At 37.5% G+C, this 27,157-nt stretch overlaps 2 protein-coding genes across 3 annotated transcripts; one reads left to right on the forward strand and one right to left on the reverse strand.

Moving 5' to 3' along the window:
• Positions 1 to 629: 629 nt before the first annotated feature.
• fbp1b (fructose-1,6-bisphosphatase 1b) lies at positions 630 to 4,177 on the reverse strand. Its single transcript, XM_024299781.2, has 8 exons — positions 3,971 to 4,177; positions 3,691 to 3,853; positions 3,524 to 3,616; positions 1,540 to 1,680; positions 1,319 to 1,456; positions 1,119 to 1,238; positions 856 to 1,045; positions 630 to 749 (listed from the first exon to the last, which is right to left on the reverse strand). The coding sequence occupies exons 1-7, from the start codon at positions 4,138 to 4,140 to the stop codon at positions 857 to 859; spliced, it is 1,014 nt and encodes a 337-aa protein (XP_024155549.1). The 5' UTR covers positions 4,141 to 4,177; the 3' UTR covers positions 630 to 749; position 856.
• An 11-nt stretch (positions 4,178 to 4,188) lies between these two features.
• On the forward strand, positions 4,189 to 25,929 carry LOC112163410 (KN motif and ankyrin repeat domain-containing protein 1). Of its 2 annotated transcripts, none has more exons than XM_036214523.1 (12): positions 4,189 to 4,312; positions 10,059 to 10,137; positions 12,300 to 14,750; positions 15,841 to 15,990; positions 17,649 to 17,751; positions 19,525 to 19,671; positions 19,755 to 19,842; positions 20,093 to 20,312; positions 21,129 to 21,271; positions 23,233 to 23,433; positions 24,922 to 25,017; positions 25,093 to 25,929. In XM_036214523.1, the coding sequence occupies exons 2-12, from the start codon at positions 10,101 to 10,103 to the stop codon at positions 25,156 to 25,158; spliced, it is 3,702 nt and encodes a 1,233-aa protein (XP_036070416.1). In that variant the 5' UTR covers positions 4,189 to 4,312; positions 10,059 to 10,100; the 3' UTR covers positions 25,159 to 25,929. The 2 variants fall into 2 exon arrangements, with proteins under 2 accessions (XP_036070416.1, XP_024155547.1); XM_024299779.2 differs by lacking the exon at positions 4,189 to 4,312 and adding an exon at positions 9,895 to 9,947 and having other exon boundaries at positions 25,096 to 25,929.
• The last annotated feature ends 1,228 nt before the right edge of the window (positions 25,930 to 27,157 follow it).

Here is a 27,157-nt window from a genome sequence, read left to right on the forward strand (position 1 = left end):
TCCCATATGAAAACAAGTGTGTTCTCACATGCTGATGTCACAGAGTGAGAACGGCCCATTTAAGTTCTGATAGCTCCGCCCCCAGGTCAGGCACAGTTGTGCAGATGCTGAGTGTATTTATGTCGTTTGGATTTTTTTAGCGGGAGAAGCGCCAAAGTTTGGGCTTTAGGATGGCGTCATGAAATGGGCGGCACCCACACGCAGCGGGAGGCGGAGCCTCAGGAATTGACTTGTTTTACTTCCTAGTTGGAAAAAACTAACGAAAAATGACTAATATTTCATAAATAATTTGTTTTTTAGTGTTCCAAAGGTAAAATATGATCACATATATGAACATAGTTCACTCTGAAAAGCTTAAGAAAATCATGGTATGGCCCCTTTAAATAAAAACCCAAAACTTAAATTCAAGTTGTTGCAGTTTTCAACTGTTGAATGGATTTAGTTTTATTCTGATCACACATAAAAAGATAATCAAATTTTTTCTTTGTGCAGCTTTTGGTTCAGGCATGAGCCATCTTTTTTCTTGTTTTGTGAAGCCTCAAAGTCCTTACAGATGCAGATTGTGGGAAGTTTCCATTTTCAATCTATACTTTGAACACACATAGTAGTTTGGGTAAAGGACACAAGCATCTTTTCCATTTGTCTTTATTTAAAAAATACAGGGTATCTCTCTACAAATAGCATGCAGTACTAGGATGTAATTAGCCCAGTGTGAGGCAGAGTGTCTGGATCCTCTTCCTCCTTCAGTCCTGCGGAGAGACGGGATAAAAACAAACCGGAATGTCATCAGTTGTGATTTCTCTGAGCCACCACCGGACCGAACCGTCTTCTGGTGTCGTTTTCTACTGAAACTACCTCATTTGTGATGCTTCTTGTAGATGGAGATGTACTCTTGCACATCATCCGGGGATCCCAGGACCACAGGCACTCTCTGGTGGATGGATGTGGGCTGGATGTCCAGAATGTTCTCCGAGCCGGTCGTGGCCACGCCTCCTGCCTGCTCCATGATGAAGGCCATGGGGTTGCATTCGTAAAGCAGCCTCAGCTGAAAACAAGAAAGATGGTGAAGAAAAATGTATTTTTTTTAATCACTTTTAAATTTCTTGAGTGCTTCTCACCTTTCCCTTGGGACTCTTGACATTTGCAGGATAGAGAAAGATCCCTCCGTACACCAGCGTTCGATGAACGTCGGCCACCATTGAACCGATGTACCGACTGCCATACGGTGCGGAGCCATCCTGGATTTAATACACTCATTTTTTATTAATCAAACGTTTATAAGTCATTTTCATTATTCTGTTTTTATCCTCGACTTTACCTCTGGGAATTTCTTCTTCTGGAGATACTCTGTCACATCTGGGTAAAACTGTTGCGCATATCCTTCATTCAAACTGTAGATTTTCCCCTTTTTCTTGATTTTAACGTCTCGATCCACCAGTATGAACTCCCCGATCGCCTAACAGAAATCACGCAGGGGGAAAAATACACAATGTTAGCTTGTTGAACAAAATCTGAGCAAAGCTTTCAGGGAAATCTTACGGGGTCGAGCATGAAGCCGTTCACTCCCTGACCCGTGGAGAGAACCAACATGGTGGCGCTGCCGTACAGAGCATAACCAGCAGCCACGATGTTTCTGCCCGACTGCAGTGCATCCTTCTCACACGGATCACTATTGGTGGTCTGTGGAAGCAACACAAATGTGGGACAGTGACTATTTTACTGTGAATAATCCAACTAACAACTTTATACTTACTTAGGGTTAAATTTATTTTCTTATTTCTTTGCCTTTCCATGCAGAATGCACATTATGAAAGAACAGACTTTCAAGTTCTTTGAAAATTATGAGTTTCTCTTTTTAATTTCCCACTAATTACAAACAAATGGAATATTATTCTGAAAAAAAGGTTATTCTGCTTTAGTGAAATCTCTCAAAAAATCGGACATCTTTAAAACTGGTTCACATTTTTTTAAGTGTAGCTTTTTCGAAGCTCAAATTTATAGCATAAAAAATATAAAAATAATTTTCTGTTGGAAGAAAAAAAACAATTATTGTTTAGCTTGCTATCAACAGAGCTTCATTTTTTTAGCAGCCGTCCCGCTAAGCAAAACTTTTGGAATTCATTTAGTTTTGTCCATCCTTACAGGGCCCCCAAAAAATTTGTTGAAAAAAAAACAAGAAAGATCTCACTTTAACCTAAAAAATTGTCATTCAAAACTTTAATAACTACATTGAAATAAACTCATTCAAATTTGAAAAACCTTGTTTTTCGAAATTGATTTCCTGTTATAGACAAATATTGTGTGAAAGTTAATTTTATGAATTTTTATTATTACTAATCAAAATGGTGCTTAGACAAAAGTGTATTTTTATGGATATGTTATAGTTAAAAATCTGACTGGATATCTTTTTAAAATGGTCTGTGCCAGTTTCTTTGGCCATTTAATAATAATGATCAAATTAAAAAAAAAATGAAAAAACAACATTTCACTTCAGAAATCAAAATAAAATTCCAGAAACCAAAGTATTATTCCAGGAAAATTAATCAAAATAAAAAGGAAACATTTCAAATAATTTCCAGGAGTCGAAATGAAATGTTAAAAAAATGAAACACAATAAGAAACACGAAAAGGTCGGTATTTTAAGACATCATTGATTTGAAGATGATGTTTGTTCACCTTTTATCCTAAAGTTATTTGGTATGAAGCGTAATCTTCTGATCATTGACTGTATGTAAGAACTGGACTGAGCAACCCCTACCCCTTGAGTTCCAAACAGGAAGTACCCGCTAGTCCCAAAAAGCTGAAATCCTCTTGAATTTTATTGAGAAATAAGCAGCTATTCAGTCATTCTGTTTGCCAGAATAGCCATTCTTGCTCTGCGACATATTTTTAGTTAATTCAACAAATCAGATGCTTCAATAGAAGTAGGTGGTCTCACATCAAACGTTCAAAGTGTTTGATCAACCGATTTTCCTGAGACGCTTTCAGGGAATGGGGCGTGGCCTTCAAACATGCTCGGAGAGCGTGGTTGCCATGGAAATGTAGACCAAGACTACGACAGAACAATCTCAACTTCCTGACAATGTCTGGTTCCAACATGGCGACGGACATATCGTGGAAATATAGCCAGTGAATTGACTTCACTTAGTTGGAACCGGGAGTAATTTATGTGGCTGATGTCACACTTGATCTGTCCAGTTCTCTATGTACAGTCAATGCTTCCGACAGAAGATATTTCTTCAATCTTCCTTCTACAGCCACAATAAAAGTTAAGTGATTTTTTCATCCACTCTTCTGCTTTCTCTCTTCATTTTTTTTAGCATTTTATTTTGATTTAATCGTTTTTCAAAACGTTTTTTTTTTTTTACCTTTTGGTTTCTGAAATTTTGTTCCGATTTATTATTTGTTTTGCTTTTTTAAATTGTGATCTTCAATATGTTTTTGCGTCGATGCGATTTGAACTTCAGGGCCACCGTACTACTGTGGGCACCTCCCAGAATGATTTGATCCTCGTCACACCGACCTTTTTGTAGATGGCAAAAATCGTCCCGATGGAGACGAGGCAGTCGATGTTGGAGGAACCGTCGAGCGGATCAAAGCACACGATGTATTTTCCCTGAAAGCAGCAGAATGAAACAATGTCACGCAAACATGAATCCAGGTGGTTTTACTGTCACTCAAGTCACACACTTGCTTATCTGGTTCCACGATGAGGGCGTGCTCATCCTCCTCCGAGACCAGGACGCAGGAGCTGAAAGAGGACTTGATCATGTTGATGACTAGATCATTGGACAGGATGTCCAGCTTCTTCACCTGGTCTCCAGTCACATTGGTGCTTCCTGCGATGCCATACCTGACAGGAAGGAGGAGCAGGTGTTTTCAGTCACATTGACCTCTGGAGGTTAAGCATGAAAACTACACCCTACCATGTACGATTAAAAACCTTCAACTTTCACAGAGTCCTACTCACAGGTTGGCAATCCCAGCCTTCCTGACAGCAGAGGAAATGGCTTTGACCGCCGTGCAGATGGAGTTGAGCAGGTTCGTCAGCTCTCCCGTTCCATGGGCCTTCCTGCCCTCCTCCAGGACAAACCTGGTGAGCGTCAGCACGTTGGTGTCGAAAGCTGCTTTCTCAGACATTTTTTCTGGCAGGTGGAGGGTCCCAGTGTGCAGGCGCTGGAGCTGACAGAGACTGCAAACTCAAAAAGTGGACTCTAGAACGGAGATATGAGGATGAGGAGGGGTGTGAAGCTCTTCCAGCCAATGAGGTGGCTGGTTTGAACGCTGCTGTGACTCCGAGCAAAGTTCAAAGGTAGTGTTGTTTGGAAGAGACAGCTTAATTCAATCAGTAGGTTAAAAAAAAGATATTTCTTAAGGTTTACTGAATTAATTATACAATTTCAAACATATTTTTCCAAACATTCATTAAAATCTGAAGGTCTTTCTTTCATCTGAGCTCTACTTGACTTTTTAAATCCTAGCTACTAAGATTGTTTAAAAACTTTTAATCGACAAAATACAAAAAAATCAATTAAAGATGTCTCCATTTACCTCTTGCTAAGCACTTTTTCACAATTTTCTGCTAGGATGCCTCACACATGCCCTCTCTGCATGATCCTGAGGGAGTGTAAAGTTCATATCTTGCAGATGAGGACCCTTGCTCCCGCGTATGTGGTCATGTTTATCTTTATTTGAATCAATGGTTAGTTTTTGCATTAATATTTGCAGCAAAATATGAAGGATTTTTGTTTTTTAAGATGTTTTCAAGTAAATTCTTTGCACATAATACCTAGCTAACCTGAAATCACAGATTGTTCCAATCAGTGAGGAGACTAAAGAAACGGAAAAGTTAATTTTTAAACTTTCAGATAAAGATGAGAACAACATCTACAAAATTTGATCTCACTAGAATTTTGACAATTACTTTGATGTATAAACTTGTTTTATTTTTCACATAGAAAGACCAGTGGGAATTTTATTGGGGAAAACATGTTATTTAACCTGCAAGTGCAAAAAGTAGTGTTGTTCACAGTTTTTCCACAGGGTGACGCTGTTGAGTTAAAATCCGAAAAGTTTGGAAATTACCAAAAGTTCATTTGAGTTTATACCTCAACTACAACTAAAAAAAATGTTTGGTTTTTTTCCTTATATTGTATTATTTTAAAACAAACAACAATTAGTAACAAGATTTTTTAATTTTCAATAGTTAAAACTGTTGCTTTTCTCTCTTTTCTATAAAAAAAACTATATTTAAGGAAAAAAAGTCTAAATATTTTTAGAATAAAGTTGTGAAATGATAATTAAATGTCCATATTTTTTGGAAATAAAGTCATAACATTATGGCAAAAAAGTCTGAAATTTGCCAAAATAAAGTCATAAAATTTGGAGAAAAAATGAATGAGAATAAAGTCATAAAACAATGACAGAAAAATTTACATTTGTTGGCAATAAAGTTGGAAATTATCAGGAAAGAAAATTCAGGGAATAAAGTCATAGATGTGTAAATAGAACTAAGACAAAAAAAAGTCTAAATTTGACAAAAATATAGTTGCAAAATGAGTATAAAGCTGTACTATTCTGAAAAAAAATCATAAAGTTATGAGTATAAAGTCATAAATGTATGCTTCAACAAAATATAATTTTACAAGGACAAAGCCAGGCTTAAAAAAAAATAAAATGTTATATTTAGCTTTTGAAAAAGGGGTTGGGCATTCATAGAATCTCAATAAATCGGCTTTACTGTTTTGATAAATGTATACATTTATTTTCATGAATTTACAACCTCATTTTTGATGAGGGATGACCTTTGCAATGTTAAAGTAAAACATTTTAAATCGCAAACTTACAATTTTATTATTTATATTTAACATTTTTACATCTTTCTCTTATTTTGTTCCCATTTTACAACTTTGTTACAACCTAAACTATTCCTTACTTTACACTATTTTCAGATTAAGGAAGATAAGATTTTTTTTTAAAGTTACAAACAATACTATACTAATATCCTAGTAACTTATTTTTTTAGCTAGTTTTTGAGACAAGTAATTAAACTGAGAAATGTACCTATTTATTTGTCTGCATCGGTACTGTAGTACTTTGTTTTTTGTTTTCTGTAAAAGTACACACAGGAAATGGTTTAATACATTAAATTATTCAGATTTTAAATAGATATATTCAAAATGACCACAAGATTAAAAACTGTACTGTGTGTTGAATTTCAAATATTATTATTGGCCATAATTTATTTTGCTTTAAATATTTAGCCTATTTTGTTTAAAAAAAAACAGTGTAGGACAATAATTTTATATATCAAATCCACCAAATTAATTATTTTTATTCATAAAAAGTTTAATTAAATAATTAAACATTTATATATGTTCTAAAATAGCAATTATTTGTAAAATATACATTTTATTATTATTTTTTTTTAAAAACGATATTTTCAATATTGTCTCACAAAATTATATTTGTTTCTGGTGTTTTTGATATAAATTAATCGCTTCAAATATGAAATAATAATGGAGCTTCACAGCTTTACATCCATTAAAGTGGGCCAGCAGAAGAATAGATTAATATTTTAGTGAGGACCGCTCAGCACCTGACCGGCTCCCCGTCAGGTGAGCTCGCCTCAGGAGCAGTGAAAGTCAAACGCGCATGCGCACTGTGACGCCTGCTCCATTCGGGAACCTGAGCTAAAAAGGTGAAAAAACAACGTCAAAATGAACGAGAAATGCAGCTGGTAGGTTTATCGACTTTAAAAATACTCTATTTTACATTCGAAAGGTAGTATAACTATGTTTAACTACTTTAGTTAGCTTTGTATAACCTAAAAAAAAAAAACAGACTGCTTCTGCACAGGTAAGTGACTCTTCTAAGTTTAACTAGCTATGGTGGTAGTCAGTTTTAAATTCTTTTAAAAAGTACAAAAACTATAATTTTGCAGCTCTTTATGGCGTATTAATTAGATTACATGGATGCAAATTTATCTAGCTGCGCTTTTTCTCGTACTGGCCACTAGGGGGCAGATTTGGGCTGCATTTAGACTAGAAAAAAGGATGAATATTTTTGCACGTCATTTACTGTTATCATAAAAATATTTACGTTTATTACACAAAATATTCAGTATAGCATTTGATTATATATTCGATTAATTCAAAATGTTAATAGGATCTGCATTCAAATGAAGTTTTGAAATTTTAATGTGTTAAAAAATACATTATTGGTTAAATTGCATGCATGAATACAAATTATTATTTGCATACATGCCTGCATTTAGAAAAAATCATACAATATTGTGCATATAAATGTATGCATAAATACATAAAAATTGCATATTTAGTTTTCTACTTTTTATGGAGCCACTCCTTTGTGCTAGAAGATTTAGCATGTTTCATTCATTCTTTCACTAATAGAAGGAGATTTTTTCCTAACATTCTCACTATAACTGGACACAGTAATCCTTTCCTTAAAATGGTTCAGTTATCCTATTCCATTTGCAGAAAAACAGCCACAAATCATAGTTTTCCACCCCTATGCTCGGTGTTCTAGGGATTCATTTTAGTTTTATATGACCAAATAGCCTTCTACCAATCACTCCTTTGGATACAGACAGGTCTGGACATGTGCTGGTTTTGGAGCACTGCAGGATTAGAATCTAGAACGATGTTTGTTACTGATGGTAATGTTTGTAACTGTGGTCCCAGCTGTCCTCAGGTCATTGACCAGTTCCCACAGTGCATTTCTGGGCTGTTTCCTTATGAATTTCACTGAGATCTTGCTGTGTAACTCTTGGTAGTTGGAGATCGTCAGTGATCTTGTATTTCTTGCTCCAACAGTCGATCTCTTTCTCCAAGCTGCTATCTTATCGTAGATGGTTCATCACAGTCTCGTTCAGTTTTACTGCTCATTTGACAGCTCAAACTCACCTGTCTTGGTGAAGTCTAACTGTTTAAGGGTGTGGACAGGTGTCTCTTATAGATATAACCACTTCAAGAAGGTGACGTGAACACAGGTAACCATTGGAGGATAGTAGAGATTCTTACAGAAAAAGTAACATATGTGTTACTGTTAAATACATATTTCTGCACCCCTATGCAAGTAAATTATTATAACTAGTATTATTTGCCTTTTAAAATCATTTAAAAACATTAATATGCTAATCCAGTTTGAGTTTGCAATTTATTTCTTACATGGATAAACACAATTCAGAAATTTTTCTTTTTTTTTTACAAACAGCTTTCATAGAAACACTCATTTAAAACTAACTTAAATGTCTTTTATTACACATTTTTAAAAGAGAACTATTATGAAGACGTGCTCCAAATAAAACTGTGTTATTGAGCTGTTTTTTTCATGATGAGGGACAAAACAAAACAACAAATAATATTAAAACTGAGTTTCTGTGAGGAAGTGATGGTGGAGGAGACCAGGAACTTAACACATTTAATAAAGTAACCAAAACGTGACAAAAATCCATGAAGAACAAATATAGCAGAACAAAAGAGAGCCAATGACCCAACAAAGAAGAACTGAAAACCACACACTTCCATACACTGAGGTCGATGAACTAAATGAAGACAGCTGTGGGTGATTAACCTGAACATGATGAGACTGACAGGAAAACAGAACATGACAAATACTAAGCATAGAATCATGACAGTTTCTGAGTATTTCTTCATTTAAATCAGGAGCAGAAAAAAATCCTGCTTGAAAAAGCTCAAAACCCAAACCTAACATTAGTGGTGCAACAAAAATGGCAAGCAAAATTGGTGCTATCCAGATGTACAGCTTTGAGCCAGATTTCAGCTCAGAAGAGGAAAACAAAGACATTAATGGATCTTTTTGTCCATAAGTGGGTGTATCAGAATGGAGATGAGTAGGGAGATTGTGGTCCGCCTGTAAAGCTGATTTTTTTTTCCAACTCCTGATCCCCAAAGGTTTGAATAAAGAAATATTCAGAAATTTGATTTAAAGCTAAATTTTCTCTTTATATATATCATCACAAACATCTCACAAGAACATGTTAAAACACCATTTTCATCAGAGCTGGTCTTTAAATGCAGATTATCCTGGAAATTAGTCTTTTTCAAATATTTAATGCATCTTTGTGATTCATTCTGATGACAGGTCACTTTGCTTTCTGTAGAGACGACTTTCCTGTTGAAACCTCCTGAGGAGACGATGGGTTTGGTTTGCTAAGGACGGCTTCTGTCCTCTTATAAATTCCAGTTCGTTCTGTAGTTTTGCAAGTTTATTTCTTTTTTTTCAATAACAGTGGGGGATTTTTTTTTAAGTTTACTTTGTATGAGTTGATGAACCTGATTAATAAAGTCGAGAAAAGGTGACTGCAAAGAAAATGGTTGCGACAAAAATATATCAAAAATAGTAGTGAATAAAAATAAATAGCCCAAACGTCCCTCTCCTTCTCAATCACCAGTGCAGGTGAATAGATGGTTGTCAAGCCAAGTGTCACTAATTATCAAATTAAAAAAGCAAAATATACAAAAACTGCTAAGTAAATGAGGAAAAAGTGGAAAAAAAATCATTTTTAGGCTCCTAAGTTTATGAAATAATAATAAAAAAGGTTTTATATGACTGCAGATTCATTTTGAAACCTTTTTATAGTTTCTAGTTGAACAGTTAAGTCATACATGATTTTTTTCAGTTGATTAATAAGGTTTGTTTTTGATTGCCTGCTTTAAAAATCCCAAACTTCCTTTTTTCTCACGTTTACACACAAAATCCTTTGAAAATGCTGCAGAAGAAAACCTAAAGGAAGGCTCTTTAAATCATCCTGGGAACCAAAGCTGCTTACTGATGGGAAAGTGATATGACATAGCGCTGCACCAAGTCAAGGTTGTACACTGAGGCTTATCATTTTCCTCCCTGCAGTTTTGCAGAATTAACTGGGATGTGGTCGGGGATTGCATTTCCACTAAGGCAGCAGTGTAAGTTTAGCTGTTATTGACTCGTGGACCCGCACCCAGACAGGAGAAGTTGCAGATAAAAGAACAAAGAATAATGTGAAGGAATAATACAGTTCTGTTTTGTTTTTTCAGACTTAGATTTCTGAACCATTTGGGTTATTCTGAAACACCGTCATGGCTCAACGCAGCTACACACTGAGGCTTTGTCCAGGTAAGGATTGTGATGAAAAATGACCAAACTGTGAACATTTTAAGCATATTTTCATCCTGTTGGTACAAAAAGACAGCACAGCAGTATTTTTTCAAGCCTGCAACGATCCGAATTTACCACATTGAAGTATTACTTTGTTTTTTATATTTTACTCACTGTCTAAAATACGTAAAGAATGTTTGTGGTTAAAAAAAAATGCTGCCAAGAGAATGGCGGGCCGTTTAGAGGGAGAGCTGCAGAGTAATTACAGAGTGGGTTCAGTCTATCTTAAGAGACATACCATTTGAGAAGACCATACTGCTGAAAACAGTGTCTGTGAGAGCGGAAAAGTCCTCCTTGGTCCCGCCTTCTCTGGTGGGACAGGCTAAGATAGATTTTTTGTCAAGAACTATCAGGATTCAAGTCGGCATCTTCAGCGAGAAGGTAAGACTAGACCAGCTTGGAATCATAGTTCCACCTGTTTAAAAATATGCTTTCCATTTGAGTAGTTTTGAGCATTTTTAGGAATGTTGCCAACAATATTTGCATCTGCTGAATGAAAATATGTTGTTTGAATCTTTTTAGCAATTTCGTTTTGGTGTTATGCTACGTTCACACCAGTGTCGGTAACACGTTTTCAAGCGATCACCTCCAATGAAAGTCTATGTAAATGTGCTTATATGCGTGTTTCGGGCTTCCACGTTCAAAACTCTCACGCAAGTGTTTGGCCAAATCCGAATTGCTTTCCTCCCTACCTCTACATTTATCCCTACAAGCGGAGAGATGTGGAAAGATAGTTTCTTCAAATTCTGACATAACTACTTCTCGATGACATCATGATAGTCGCCGACGTTACTGCGCAACTACCAGTACTTGGAAAATACATAACATACTTTTTTAACTTTACCTTAAACTTCGGTTCTTCAGAGCACACCCAGGTAAAGGAATGCTTTTCTTCTTTGTGCCACAAGCTTGGCGCAGAACACCCAACTGGCAGAGATACAGCCAACCACAACGTGTGGGTTCACACCCCACACGGAAATACCGTGGAATAGAGGCGGCTTCCATTACCGCTTCCCTCCATAAAAAACACCTGCTCTGGATAATAATTATCCTCCGCGATTATCAGGGTCTTTCCCAGCTGCTTCTGAGTCAGCTGATGCCATTTCTCCATGCAGGCTCCCTGTTAGTGTGTGCACGCTTGTGTGCGCACATGCGCCTGTGTTTGTGTGTGTGCTTAGCGGATGGTGTGATCTTCAACTGCACTCACCTCCTATTAAATTCCCGCTGCACCTTGGAAACAAAAGTTTCTTTCAAATAAGCATCTTAAGTTGTTTCATGACGAAATGGAGGAATCACGTGACTGACAAAAAATTCGTGAAATTGCAAATGAGCAGGAGAACGCTGTAAACAAACAAGCAACGCAAAACACAAAAAACAAACAGACACATATCAATGCAGTGGCCCGACTACAGAGTGGGAGATGGGGGTAGAAGCTCTAAATAACCACTGCTGAGGAGAAGCACCGGTGGACCATCGTAAAAAAAATGTGCTTCTAGTGTGAACTGGAGGTTGGAGTGCGTACTTGGCTAGTCCTTATTGCTCCTCCTTAAAAGAACACTTTTGGACACCGGTACAGCTCCAAATGCCACAACAATTGGAGCAATAGGGTGTAGCCAAAGCGGTAGGGAAGCAATTCAGATTCAGTCATAAAGTCAATTTTCAGGCTCTATACATACAAAACGAACAGAGAGTGCGTATAAAGTTAAACTAATGGAAGTTTGATCAATTAGAGACTTTGATTTGGTAGTGACATTTGAGTAAAATTCTTTTCAAAACACCCAACTGTTTGAAAAGTGATCATGAAAGAGAAATCAATTATTGCAGTTTGAGCCCGGCTGGAATTATATGACGCCAAGTCTTCCATATATCGGAATAGAGCTGTGAAAAAAAAAAAGCCTGGAGCAAAATTTGTGTGATTTGTACCTCTTCGATATTTTTCAACCAAGCCTCTTCCAACTGTGAGTACATGTGCTAGTGTCGGATAGCGACAGTCCAGAAAGAACTCATGTTCAGCACATTCTTGAACGCGCATCTCATCCCTGGTGTGGACGTAGCATTACAGTTAAATATGCTGCACTGAATATGAAAGCTGAAAGCTAATTTTGCTGTTGGTCCAACAGGTCCAAACTCTGAAGAGGGCATCCCGACTCATCTCGGTGTTGATTATAATTACCAGTTGGACAGATTTCAACAAGGTATCACCATTAAGCGGCTAAGCCTTAAGCGGAGGCCCAGAGTGGCCCTCAGTGATGCAGAAAAGACAGTTTCATCTAGTCAGTGGCATTCTGTTGAGTCCTTGTCATCGTCCAGCAGTGATGACTCAAGACTGTTGGGCATGTCTTCTTCTGCAAGAGGCAGACCCCCTCTTCCTCCATCACACATGTCTTCTCAGGACAGCAAAGTCTCCAAAAGTGAAGACCCAAGTCCTTCTCGGATCCTCTCTGGATCAAAGCCTCAATCACCTGCAAGATGTTCACAAAGTGCCGTAATGGAAAAGACGGAGACCCCAAAACTCTTGAATCAGGATGCAGTGGGTCTGACACCACCTCAGCCTCTTCCACGCAGACGGTTAGCCAGCTTTGGAGGTGTAAGCTCCCCTGGATCAGTCTCCCCTTTCACAGGTCTTAGTGCATATAACCAGAACAACAACAACCATTCTTCTGATGCAGATGTCCACCTTGGCTCATCACTATCAAGCAGAGGTAGCACAGGGTGCCTGCAGCTAAGCCCGCAGAGCTCAGGCAGGAGCACTCCGGTTTCAAGTCCCATGCACCTCCAACATGTCCGCGACCAGATGGTGGTAGCTCTGCAAAAGCTGAAGGAGCTGGAGGAGCAGGTGAAAATGATTCCTGTCCTCCAGGTAAAGATCTCTGTTCTGCAAGAGGAAAAACGACAGCTTTACTCCCAGCTGAAGAATCAGAATGACAATGAAAACATAAACAACCTGATCTGGAACAGTTCATGTGATTTGGAAATGACTGACATCGAGAATGAGGAAGGTGTTGACGAAGAACTGGCAGATCCTGCAAACTCTAAGGAAGTGAGGCAACTAAGTGAAGAGATGGATGCTTTGGAAAAGGAAATCAAAGAGGGACATTTGCAAGTGTGGCATAGTAAAGGTCTAATCTCTCTGCAAGGCAAGGCTACCAAGTCTATTTCAGTTGGAACTGATACAGATCTTGTCCCTTCCAAATCTTCAAAAGTAAATAAATCTGTGCACACTGACCAGGTGGAGACAAGATCTATTGCAACAGAAGTTTCTGAGGTTGATCTAGGCATTTATGCCGAACAGGAGGCGGAGCTTATTGCCCAGCAGCTACTAAATGGTGCCTTAAAGGAAAGAATTTGCCACTTAGAAGCGGAGTTAAAGGAGTCAGCTTTCCAGATAGAATTGACTCGTCTCAAGTTGGAGCTTCATGCTGCAGGCGCCAGGAACCGGGCTGACAAGGCCTGCTTGGCCAGGCCATCCACTGCAAGTATCAGCACAGAAACCAAGCCTTTCACAAAAAATCAAGGTGCCGGTAATCACAAGGAATTTCGAGATGCAAGCACAGGAGAGGTTACGGGGGTGAAAACTTTAGGAATCTCGTGTAAACCAATGATGAAGACTGTCTGCATAGGACCCGATGTGCCTATGAACCACTGGGAGATTCGGGAGCGAGTGGAGAACAAGGACGCGGCTGTAGGGATCCAGATTTTCACTAACACCCTTGGAGTAGGAACAGAGATGAAAGTCCGAGATGCTGGAAGCAACACAGAAATTCCATCTGAGAATATTTGGTCCAAGAAGGAAAAGGTTAAGTGTCACTCAGTGGGTTGTGGAGATTTCTCTATAAATGATTCTTGCTGTGAGGCCAAGGACATGGTTTCTAAGTATGTGACAACAGATCTTGTCAGAGGAGTTGATCTGGGGATCATGGCATCACCTGAGACAGCTTCACAGAGAACCAACACTGTCTCCAACCTAGTGTCTCGCTTCACCAACACCAGACAAGCCTTCAGTAACGACTCCAGCACCAACACGCTGCTCAGCACCCAGGACAAGCACACCAACACTATGCACACTTTGACTCGGACAGTGTCTGTCGGCAGCAGAGTCAGGGAGTTCACGTTCACTACAGAATACCGAAGCATTGGTGTCAATACTGTAAACCTGTATGAAAGTATTTCCAGGGACACACCTGAGACTGTGATCAAGATAACCCGGGACTCTGGAGTCGGCTTCACAAGCATTTACGAGAACTTTCTGGTTGGGTTGAAGACTCGGAACATGGCCTCAGGACCGTCCCATCTTCCTGATCCAGTCAAAACAAGGAGCGTTGGGGTTGGAGACGGAAGGATACAGGAGTTGACAGTTTCATCTAGTACACCTGGGCATAAAACATCTACACAGAGCCAGAGAGGCCATGAACTGAACCATTACATAGAGAAGTTGCATTGGCTCCTGAGTGAGCATGGAGATCTGCTCACAGGAGTAGGAGTTGACCACAACATCTCCAAGACAGTGCAAAGCGGCAACCCTGTATCAGATGATGGAAAAGAAAAACACAAGCTTTGCTCTGAACCAACAGGTAACTTTACATGACTAACCAAATTAATTTGGAAAATATTTTAAACCTTTTTTGTCCAAATAAACTTTGAATTTACATGTAGTGTATTTAAAGACTGGCCGTAATACAAAAAATGTCATATATAAGGTGCACTGAACTATAAGGCACATCAAGTGAGACAAAAGGGTGTTAAAAATAAATCCAACAGTCCAACTTAACTAACTGTGTTCACAGTAACTCTAGAACTCGTTTGTGAAACGCCACACGTTAGCATATTTACCGTACCGGTAACTCCTAACCTTATTATTAGCTTGAAAAAGACGATGTGATACCACTAAAAAAAAGCAAACGTTACTCTTACTACACTATCTCCCAATCTTGTTACTAACAAGTTAAAAAAAAAACACAGTTTGACACCACTGTACAATAGCCGCTTTAGCGTATTCACTTTAACCCTTTCATTTTGACAGCAGATATAGAATATATACCATTTGATAATAAGTAAAGAGAAGATGGTCAGTTCAGAAATAACAATTCATAGATTTGATGGGAAGCTGGATCCTATGATGACTGATACAGAGTTTATGACTGTTTGCAATTCAGAGACATTGTCTTTAACCACGTTTTAGATAAATCAACCTATAGAGATCTACAGTTATACCTATAAATTACCAGATAATTACAGTGATATTTGATGTACAGATAAATACATCTTTATATGATTTAAATATAAAACCTTTGAAAAAAAAAAAAAGTTTTTGATGGACATGAATCACAAAGGATCAAAAATATCCAATAGTTCAGAAGATACTAAAGCTACAGTCACCAAACTTTTTCACATGACTAATTACCTATTTTTATTACAAGCTAATAGTTAACTATTTTTTCTAGTTGCACTATTTTTGCCTAACTGTTCAAGCAACTTCACAGAAATGTTAAATGATAAACAAAGGTGAATAAAATAAAAATAAGTGAAAACTTGGATCTTTATATTTTTAGTATGTGTTAGAAAAATAAAGAGTTGAGACTCTGAATCAGATGTGGCCATAAAACCTGATTTGGACATCCCTTTGCTGAATTCATTCAATCAGAAAGTTGTTTTCCTTTGCAGTAAACATGGACCTGCAGCCCAAACCTCTGATTTTAGAGGACGACTGTAAGAGCACCACTGAGAAACCAGAAATATGCCATCGGAGCAACTCTGAGGTGAAAAGAATGATTCAACTGTTGGAGCAGCAGGCATCCTCCACAGCTCTACAAGGTGCGTGTGCCTCTTGGTGGTTTATCCTGTATTTTGGTGGTAAGAATTCTGTTCAGTTTGTGGATATTTTGAGCCCTAATCTCCTTGACTTTCAGTCCACTCTCGTAGCCCCATTTAAACCCGTGTTAGGTTCTGGGGAAGTGACTTTCTCTGGTTTGGCTCATTGTTGTTTTTTTGTTAGTTTGGAAAGTCATCCTCCCCTACATGGTAGTTTGTGGTTGAAGGTCTAAAACTGAACAAGTTTGTAGGAGGATCTGGTGTCTGAGAATGCTGCCTCTCACATTTGGAGGAATGTAAAGCCTCGTATATCATGTTCATGTCCTTCCCTACCTGCTTTGAAAATGTTTTTTTGTTTTAGCATATAGATAGATAGATAGATAGATAGATAGACAACTTTATTAATCCATTTGGGACATGCCCGCAGGGAAATTAAAGACATGTACACTAAATCATTAGTATAAATAAAATATATTTGTTTTAGGTTTTGTCACAAAGATATTTTAAGATAATATTTTAAAATTTAGCAGATTTACCAACTCCTATAACCCTTGTAGATCAAATGCACACTTTGTTTTGTTCTGTCAGTGATAAAAACAAACATCTGTGGTGCTTTTTTTTCATGCTTTGAATATTATCTACTATTAAAAAAGTAAACTGTTACGCTTAGACTAAGAGAATGGCGGAGAGGAACACAACAAAAGGCTGAAAGCAGGTCTAAGAGCACACAGCTGGAACAGACCCACTTTTAGCCACAGAAAGGGGGCGGGGTCCATGTGGGAGGAGCCACAGAGACCTAACCAGAAATCAAAACATCCAGGCACAAGCTATTTCAAAATAAAAGTATTTTCAGCTCTAAAAAAGTCATGGTGAAGAGTTTCAAAAGGGAAAAAAAAAAATCTAAAAAAAAGTTTTGTCTTTTCTTTCTATTTATAATTTTTTACACTCAATTCTAAAAATAATAATAAATAAATAAAAAAACATGAAAAAGAGGAAAATTCAGCTGGTGGGAGAAAGAGGATTTTTTTAATGCATTTTTACTATTTGGCATGTTTTTTTTTTTTTTACTTGGAATTTTTTGAACAAAATTTGTTTTGTTTTTTACTTCTTTGTTTACTTCTTCTCTTTATGATAATTTAGATAATTTGGCTGCATTCATATGCATGCCAAACCACACCAGGGTTCACTTGCAAATATTAAAAAAAAAAAAAAAAAAAAAAAAAAGAGAGAACTTTCACACTTTCCAAGCGGACCATCTGAGTAAATCAACTTTGGTACAATCCAAATAACTCTAAAATGCATTGAAGTTTCACTACTGGTTCTTTACCTTCCAGTTAACTTGTGCTGACATGCCAAAGGTCTGATCTGCTGTTGAATCCCTTAACCTACTAAATGTTATGTTATGTGCACAAATTACATGCCATCATCCACTGATGATGTCATTACAGTTCATTTCCCATCAGAGTGTAAGTTAAGCGTCTCAACATTTTCCTGCAACAATAACAGAGAGATGCAGCAAATGAAAGTTTTGGGTTTGAACCAACATTTCAGTTTTCCTTCATGAGTCTTTTCATTAGAAATAAAAAATAGAGGAAATGGTTTTAAGTGTAAAAGCTGCTTTCACGAGAATTCATGACATCATTTTTTTATTTTCTTTTTAGACAAGCCATCAAACATTTGTAAATCTGAGATAAAGAAACAAAGTGGTGACCCGAGCTCCAACAGCAACAGCAAGAACGTGAAGTTTCTGAAACCAGCAACAGGGTAAGTTTCTCTTCTAAATAACTTCTTAAGAAGAATTACATCTTGTGCAAGTAAAAGGTTTGATGAAAAATGTATTCCTTTTTTGCTAACATTTCAAACAAATGAGTGGAGTAAAGGCTATGTGGTTGGTTCAAGAGCAGGTCTGCTAACAGTCTGATTACTTCAAGATGGTAAAGTTTTGTCATGGGTGACATCCTTAATGAGTAGCAGCAGAAAAAAACCCCACAAATTATTCGGAAGTGTGGAGAATTACAACAATAACTACTAACGACATTGAATAAAAAAGTAAATCCTGGAGTACCTTAATAATAAAATGTGTTAAAGCAGAATTTGCCTTATAATATGAAAAAATGTTAATTTATAATTAAATGCTACATTTTTTTACAGAAAGCAGAACCTATCTTAAGGTTGTTAAGCATTGCTAGTATATAAAATGATATTAGATGAACAAACCCTAAGAAAGCATAATTTAGCCTGATGACTGAAAAAACTAATGTAAGCACTATGTGCAAAACTTACTTAGAAAACTGGATAATTCACTAGTTCTTGTTACCAAAAGAAAGGCTAAAGTAGCTAAAAAAATAATGATTAAATGCATTGAACTCTGGTAATGTAAAGGCTTGATTAAAGCAGTTAGGCCGCTATAAACCACCCACTGTTCTTGTCTTCCCCTGCCGCCCTGGTCAGAGCTGCATGCCATAAATTCATTAAAAAACTCACTTTTTTTCAAAATGGCGTCTTTTCTGTTGGCTTTATCTCCGTAGCAACCATTTTATCTTTTGGTCACCTAGGGTTGATGAACAGATCTACGTAATTTTTAGAAGAATTGGCAAAACAAAATTTCTGGATTTCCATAGCAACGGAGATACTTTGTTAACCACGCCAACATCCCTCATATGTTCATATTACATGTCATGTAGCATCATTCAGCTTGAGCTAAAGACTCATGTATTAAACTTTCACTATGCTATTGTAAAAAATGTGTGCACCCAAACATGAAAAAGACACACGAGCGCCATTCATAATCTACAATTTTTACTTAAATAACTTCCCAAGGATGACAATTAGACAATTAGACAATTAGACATAGCTTTATTATGTTTGAGGAGTTAGGAGGCAATAAATTAAAAAAGAAGTTTACATTTGTGGGAAGTACCAACGATTATTTTGTGGGTGAGATTAAAGATGGCAGATTTTTCCAAAGGTCAAAAAGACTTAACATGGTGGCATGTGAGTGACATTTTCGAGAAAATCGTTTAAACAAAAGTTTCCTTTCCCATATGTTGCAAAAATAGGAAAATTTCCAAATTTTATTTTAGGGGAACAGCATTTCCCTCAAGCGCAGTGAGAGAGAAGAATTATAAAGAATATATGATCCTTGCACTCCAGGACTGCTGTGAGACATAATGAGCCGAACAGACCAGGAAAACCTAATTTTGATTATGTGTTGACTAATAATAGCTATCATTTTTAGTGGTGGGAAAGTTAAACACTTTGATTTTAAATAAAAATGCTAAATTAAATGGAAAAAAATGGTAAGGAAACCAAATTTAACTCGTGAACCGAGACTTACTGAATAAGTTAAACAAAATGCAGTAAAACAAACAAAACAAAAAAAACCATAAAAATAACTAGAAACTGTTGTGATAATATGAAGACTAAATGCACAAACGGAGTCAAAAGTGGCTTTAAAAACATAGAAAAACACTAATTTGAAAGGTAAATAGTTAACATCAACCATGTAAATCAATGTCTGTCATGTTTTAATTTCAGATTAGAGTCCATGTTAGTAGATGAGCAACAAGAAAGAAGAGAAAACGAAACATTCAGGGAGTTTTCTCTACAAGGACATCAAGCGACAAAAGGCAAAGAAAGCTTTAACAAGCGATTAAAAGACACAAAGATGCACAAACAACAGAGGTAATGTAGGAGCACAAATGCTTTTGACCATGGAAAACAAAAGCATCTTATCCAACTCATCGCTTTCTTTGTCCTCTTTACAGGTACAAGTTAAATGAGAGGATGTTTTCAGCTTGTCAGATTTTAAAGGCACATCTGAGCGAAGCCACACCTCTGTCCAACAGGGAATTGGTAAGATTTTTAAGTTCTTTAAAGGAGCTTTTAAGTTAAAAGATACTGCAGAACCGCATCATTTTTAAAGTGCTCTGATACTTATCTTACATTTTAAGAACGTAGACCGCAAAAAAGTTCATGCACTTTTTTTCCTATGGGCATGCTGCTAGCAACAGAGCATAGCAAACACTTGTGTAACACGCGAGGGTAAGTACGTAGCCTCAAGATGAGGCCACTTCTTCTTCAATTTGTATCTTCTTCTTTGCAGCAGGAGTGTCTTCACACAATCAGTCAGGAGTGGTTCTCTGTTTCCAGCCACATGTCAGCCTCCCCTGACACAGTTGACAAGTACTTATCAATGTTTGAGGTCATTTCAACCGCGGTGCTGGAGCACATCGCCAACATGGCCGACTGCAGCGGAAACACGGCTCTTCACTACAGCGTTTCTCACTCCAACTTCAAGGTCGTCAAGAAACTGCTCGACGCAGGTACTGTGAGTGCTGTCCAGTTGGAATTCTGACCTTTATGGCCCTTATTCTTATTAGAACTGTATGGATTTATGTTTTTAGGTATTTATAAATAAAAATGTAAAAAAAATAATTATTGTTCTTATGTAATTCCAAATACACTTATTTTTAAGTGTTTAATCACTGAAAAAGAAGGCAACAAGATACAAGAGCTCTGTGTAGACAGCAAAGCCTCAGACAGCCACCAGGGGGCAGCATCATCAACATTTAGAGAGCTTTGCTTCTTATCAAGAAATGAAATTACACAAGACTTGTGCAACATTTTGTTACAAAAAATAAGTAAAGATGTTTAAATAAGCACAAATATACTGATTTAATGAACAGTTTAGTTTCAAAACAACTCTAGATCCATGTTGTGCTATTTTAAATGATTTTTTTTTAAATATGTAGGGAAAAAAGGAAAATTAATTTAAATTTAGAGATGTTTTTTTCACATAGGATCTCATCTGCAACTCTGAGGTTGAGTCAAAGCAAAGCTTTTGCAGAAATAAATCAATAACACAGAAGAAAAGAGTCACACAGATATAAGAACCACTTTATAGGTTTAAAAAAAAAATCAAAATATTAGCCTCCCTAAAGGCAAGCTTCTTTGCAGCCAAGAGTTATGAAATTTGAGAGTAGTGAAAATAAAAACAGAGCAGTCTGGTGCTTCAGTGTGAGTTGAGCAATCTCTAAAGAATGATTTCCAGAACTTCTCCAAAAGAGAATCCAGAATCATCTGTTGATGTTTGGAGGTCATTTTTCTTGTTTGTCACATGTTGATTTCCAATCCCGTAGGAGTGTGCAACGTGAATCTGCAGAACGCAGCAGGTTACACGCCCATCATGCTGGCTGCCCTCTCGACCGTGGAAAATCCGGACCACATGAGGGTGGTGGAGCAGCTCTTTGCTGCAGGAGACGTCAACGCCAAAGCCAGCCAGGTTTGTCTGCCAGCCTCTCAGTCCTGACCGAGTCTGTTTTTATCAAGAAATAGAATAAAAGAGCTTCATTGTGTGTTTTGCACTTAAAATAACATCCATAAATAACATTCCATTTAAAATAACATCATACGAGTAACGTAAAGCTAATAAAACTACAGTAAACCTCTAAATGCTGCAGATAAAAAAACATTATCTCACCTTTCCAGAACTTTCCCGCTCATGTAAACTAAAACTACAATTTAAATAAAGCCTTTAGTAGCATTGCAGGTGCCACCTCCACCCATTACCCCCTTTTGTCAAAACTGAATATCAAAATGAATGAGAGAAAAAAAAACTTTTTTCAAAATTGCAGCTTTTCCGTTGCTTTTATCTCCATAGCAACCATTTCATATTTCAGTCACCCGGGCATGACGAACAGGTTTATTTAATTTTTAGAAGAATCAGAAAAAGTACATTTTGTGGATTACCTTGGCAACTGGAGTATTTTGTCAACCAAGCTCACATTCCTAATATGTAATATGTCATATAGTTTTGTTCAGCTTGAGCCAACAATTCATACTTTTAATTTTTACTGTATTTTGATTGAAAAAATGGGTCCCCAACAAGAGAACGCCACTTTTGTGAGTTTGCAAGCTGACTCCCTTAAAACTCTGCAACCAACATTTTGTAGGAGCTAGGAGGCGATAGATCAAGATTTACATTTGTTAAAGGTACTAAAGATCGTTTGTATTGAATTCAAGATCCCAGCCCCTTCTTGAGTTCAAAAGTTCACAAAACTTCTAATGACGTAACCTGTTAGGATGATCGCTTTAAACAAAAGTTTTAGTTTTTCATACTGTGTAAAAATGTGAAAACCGTCGAATTTCACACTTTTGAAAGATTCCCGCCAAGCTGTGGGTATGATCATTTCGATAATGCTAGTGGAAATGCCTTTATTTTTTTTCGTATTTTTTTCATTGATGATGTCATCATTGTTTTTAAGGGGGGCGGGGAATCTTAGTCAGTAAATTCATTAGCTTCAGTTCCATTATATATATATGCAAAAAAAATTATCGAAATTCTAAAATTGTAAAAAAGAAAACGTTTCTCAGTTACACCATCTCCATTAAATCATAATTATGCAAAGAAGCACAAACCAACTCATTTAAAAACATGGTGACAGATGTGAACGATACTTTGATTTATAGCAGATACGTTCGAATTTCTGCCACAGCACCAACGCTCATCATCATCCATCAAAGGAGACGTCAGCGTCTTAGCCACGAGCTACAGATGAAGCGATTTTGGCTAAATCATGGTTGGGGATTTTACAGAGGAACTGTGGATCCAACAATTCTGCTTCACACGCTCAGTTTTTTGTGGCCTCTAATATCAATAATATCCGGTAGTTAGTCATTCAAAAAGTGTTTTTCCATTGCAGTTTTGCGAAATAATACGCCTCAAAAACCACCTTCAAGTGCAAAAACTTTTTTCCAATTAATGCAAGTTTATTATCGTGTTTCCATAAGGCAAATTTATTATGGTGAATCTAATTTTCGCTATTTCATAGTGATGGAAGCGTTTTTATTTTCAGTGGTGCATGCTAATTCTGGAGAGTTTTTGAGTGTGTGGTGGGTACAAAAGAGGCGCAGTAAGAAAAAAGAGACGCAAAAACAATGCAGTCTTTGCAGACTTCTAAAGGATGTAAAAGTCAGTTGAAGACACCTTTAATTTGGTGAGTTTTAGAAAACTCCTCTCAAATGCTGCCAACATTTTCTGACTTACAAGTCAAGTTAGACAATCAGCCCAGTTTACTTTGCATAAAATTACAACTTAAAGATGTGCCTTGGAAATTGCTTTCATGATTATGGTGTGAAGCGCTCATATAGGAGATACAATTATCCTTCAACATGACTAAGTCGTCTAGACTGAACGTCATCCCTCTGCATGTCCTGTGATTGACCCCGCCGTCTGCTCTCCAGGCGGGGCAGACCGCTCTCATGTTGGCTGTGAGTCACGGCAGGAGGGACATGGTGGAGGCGCTGCTGGCTCAGGGGGCGGACGTCAATATCCGAGACGACGAGGGCTCCACGGCGCTGATGTGTGCAAGCGAGCATGGCCATGCTGACATCGTGAAACTGCTGCTGGCACAGCCGGAGTGCGATGCCACCCTGAGTGACAGTGTAGGTGGTTAGTTTCCTGCGCTCCAAGAACACGCCGGCTTCCAGACGAGCAGCAGAAGTCTTCATCTCACCCCGAACTAAGGCTGTGTCCTAATTCCCTCCCTACTTCCTAAGCCCTAAAAGAAAAGTGCGACACTTTCTACTGACTCGGATTTTAACACAATTCTGAGACATGCTCATACAATACATTTGGTGCGTCACTGAACTCACGGCTCGCTCTCAGCACCGCCACGGGCATGGAGCTCAGGAGGCGCCGTCGGGCGTTGAGTTCTGGAAAACTTTACAAAAAAATGAGTGTTTTAATAATGTGTATATCCTTTCTTTTCTTAAGCATATTTGTTTATGAAAGTGGAAAAAATGTCACGTTTTTACTAGATTTTATTCACAATCTAAGTTCAAATCGAATTATAAGAAAACTCTAAAGACCCATCATTCTGGCAACATTTAAACGCATCATCTACTCACAAATCGCAGTCAACCCCTTGTGTGTTTGTAACTCCAATCTGTGCTCAAATGTGGTTTTGTGTGTGTTTATCGGGCGATTGGTGCTTACTTTGTAAAGATCTGTACGTGTAGGAGTCATTTCAAATTTGTAGTTAGTTTTAAGCTGGTGTAATTTAAAGTTGTGCTTGCGCAAATTTAATTTTATATATTTGATGTTCGAGAGTACAAGAGAATATACAATTGTAAGTATTCATAGTTACGCACAAAATGTACTTTATGAGTTACAAATCAAGCATTACGCACACACAAATCAGGCAGACGCAAGTTACAAATTAATATAAGCTTAGAGATCCGACAGTTGTATTTTTACTCATCTACTTTATCCAGCGAGTCTTTGCACATAACATGTCGGAAGTGAAGAACTTCGGCCGAATCTGAATTCTTCCTCTACCTCTACAGCTTCTCCCTACGCCTACGTTTAGCCCTCTAGTGGAGAGTCATGGGAAAATAGTGGCTATGACTGAATTCTCACCTTAATCCTGAACTACTTAAAACTATATAGTGTGGGACTATTTAATGCCCTGGATTTTTAAAAGCAATTCGGACACCATGCTCACTACTTTATTTTCATTTTTCTAAACACCGAATATGACGTCACCAATTTCACAAAATTAAATCAATATAAATATTTCACGTTTATTTATGACTCCACTGTGTTCTGATGACGAAAATGTAGATGGTTTGTTTAAAAAATTACATTTAAACACGTCTTTTTTGCAAAAATTGCTCAATATCTTACATTCAATATCTTACAGTCTATTTTCTCTCCATACTCCAACTGTAGATTCAGATCTTCTAACAAAATGACAAACGTCCAGCACAGTGCACAAAGTAGAGAGGGAATTTGGGCACAACCCAAGTTTTACACAGAGTAAACATTGATAGTTTTAGTTAGTTGCGCCTTTAAAACCTTGTTTTAGACGTAACAAAAAACTATTAAGTTTGCTCTTTAATCTTTGGCTTTGGAATTTTGTGCGTTAACAGGATGAAAGCACAGCCTTGGCCATCGCCCTGGAGGCGGGACACAGTGACATCGCAGTGCTCCTTTACGCTCACACTACTTTCTCCAGACCGACAGGGGTACTGCAGCACTAGAACTCCACACGGATTAAACGAGTCCTTTCTGACTGTTCTTTTCTTTTCTTTGCATTTCGGCAGGCTGGTGCTCGGCGCAGCGGCAGGTTCTTCTCGTCTTCAGGAGGAAGAAGTGCGTTAGAGTGATGGAGCGCATTCGTACGGACGGATGCTTGTTGAATCTCACGCCTAAACACCTCAAGTGTTCTTAAAGTCTCACTCTGATCATCTTTTTTAAAATCGTTCCCAGTTGTCCTCTTAACTATGATTATTCAGTTTTTGGCCAAAATCAAAAAATCTGTATTGTTTTCTAGGACATAGTTTCTGTGGGTGGAACCGCCCCCCTTCCCTTCGCCTTTGCTGAGAGCTCAGAGGAGGGAGCTTATGGCTCACCCAGGGTATTTTCTGTCACAAAAGTCATCAACAGAATTTTTCGTCTGCTCCTGATTCACAATTTGAATCTAGACATTTCAGAAATGCAATTTTATGGTTAATTTTCCTAATATATGTCCTCCATCGTGAGAATAATGCTACAAGAATGTGTTAAAAAGACAATCTTTATCAGAGTGAGTCTTTAATCTAGCAATGATCTGTTGTGAAGGAAGAAAGGGAATTCCAACAGGCTGACTTCGACTCAGTGTGGAGGTTCAACTACAGGATAGAAATTATGAAAAGAAACAAAAATTGAAAGAAAATGAAGAGGAAATGGATGAAATGTTCAAGGATGGTATAAAATGTAATGATAATCAATTCAAACTTTTGTCATAATTTGGATTTGCAAATATAAGTGCACTATATATGTGCTAAAGGTTATTTCCGCATGACTTGACTTTATAAATCTATTCTTTGTATTATGTTAAAAAAAACATTGCATGTACAATAAATTATTTTTAAAGCTGCAAAATAAAGTAAAACTGTTCAGCAAATGTTTCAGGAAAAAATTATTATTTTTGTAATTTTTCCTAAAGTTTTGTTTCATTAAAGCCAATTTTTTCCTCCAAAACATAAATATTTACTGTTTTTATACTTTAATTTTCATAAACACTAAATATTTTTTTGGTTTCGTGTTAATTTTTTGTACAAAAGATCGAAAATTCTCTATAACAGGTTGTCAGAGGACTTTTTAAATCTTTAACTCAACATTTTGTTCAATAAAAAAAACAGTATAACTTTGAAAACGAATGAAACGGCCCACATTGTCACCAATCAGCTCTCCCATCTTCCACTTGACTCATCCTGATCCGTGGATCTCTGGTGTCTCTTTTCACAGACAGACAAGCGCTCCCCTCTCCACTTCCTCCATCTCACAGGTGTAATGTTCTTTTCAGGTGCAGCGTGTCCCGGCTTGCATCAAATCTGTCTCCATTTTCGCAACATTATCCTGAGAAAGAATTTGAGTTTTGACCTCGGAGGACAGCTGTGAGAGGAGTGTTTATTCGCTCTCTTTGTGCCTTCCTCTGTCTTTATTCCCTGATCAAAGTCTCATCATCGCGGCCCCTTTTGGGCTGAACTGCAGGCTCAAACAGCATTTTACATTTCACTGGCTCATGCATCATTTATCAGATATGCTGAGTAACCTTCAGGCTGCAGTTGTGGCTAAACTTCATGCGATTGTGGCAATGCAGGATTGATTTATAACCCAACAAACACCATTTAGATTTTAGAGCTCCAAACTTTATTGAAATCTTTTAGTGCGATATTTAACCCTCCTGCTCTCTTGCCTTATTTCATGATTCCACTTTGAATGCATTCGGCTGCTCCTGAGAGCTTTTAAAAGCAAATAACAGGGAGAGGTTTGCAGGAAGAGTAAAATGTGAATGAGTGTTTTTGTCCTTGCTTGCTGTGGCCTGCAGCCGCTCTCTTTCTCTCACAGCTCCAGGGCATTTCCATTTCTTGTGTTTGTGATTCAACACACTCTCTGGGTTAATTCCCAGCAATAAAATACAGTAAAAGGTCTGCCATCGGAAATCTTACTGTTTCCATGGTAACAGCAGTGTTGAGCAACTGGGTAATTCTCAGATGATATCTGCCTTTTGTTATTATTTTTTGAGTGGCTTGAAACTGACGTGCTAGAAAAAAAACAATGTTTATATTTATGGCAAGACGTTATTACAGATTTTAAAGGCAGCAAGGCCAAACATCTGCA

The sequence above is a fragment of the Oryzias melastigma genome, linkage group LG12, assembly GCF_002922805.2.
Source record: "Oryzias melastigma strain HK-1 linkage group LG12, ASM292280v2, whole genome shotgun sequence".
In the NCBI taxonomy this organism is placed as follows: domain Eukaryota; kingdom Metazoa; phylum Chordata; class Actinopteri; order Beloniformes; family Adrianichthyidae; genus Oryzias; species Oryzias melastigma.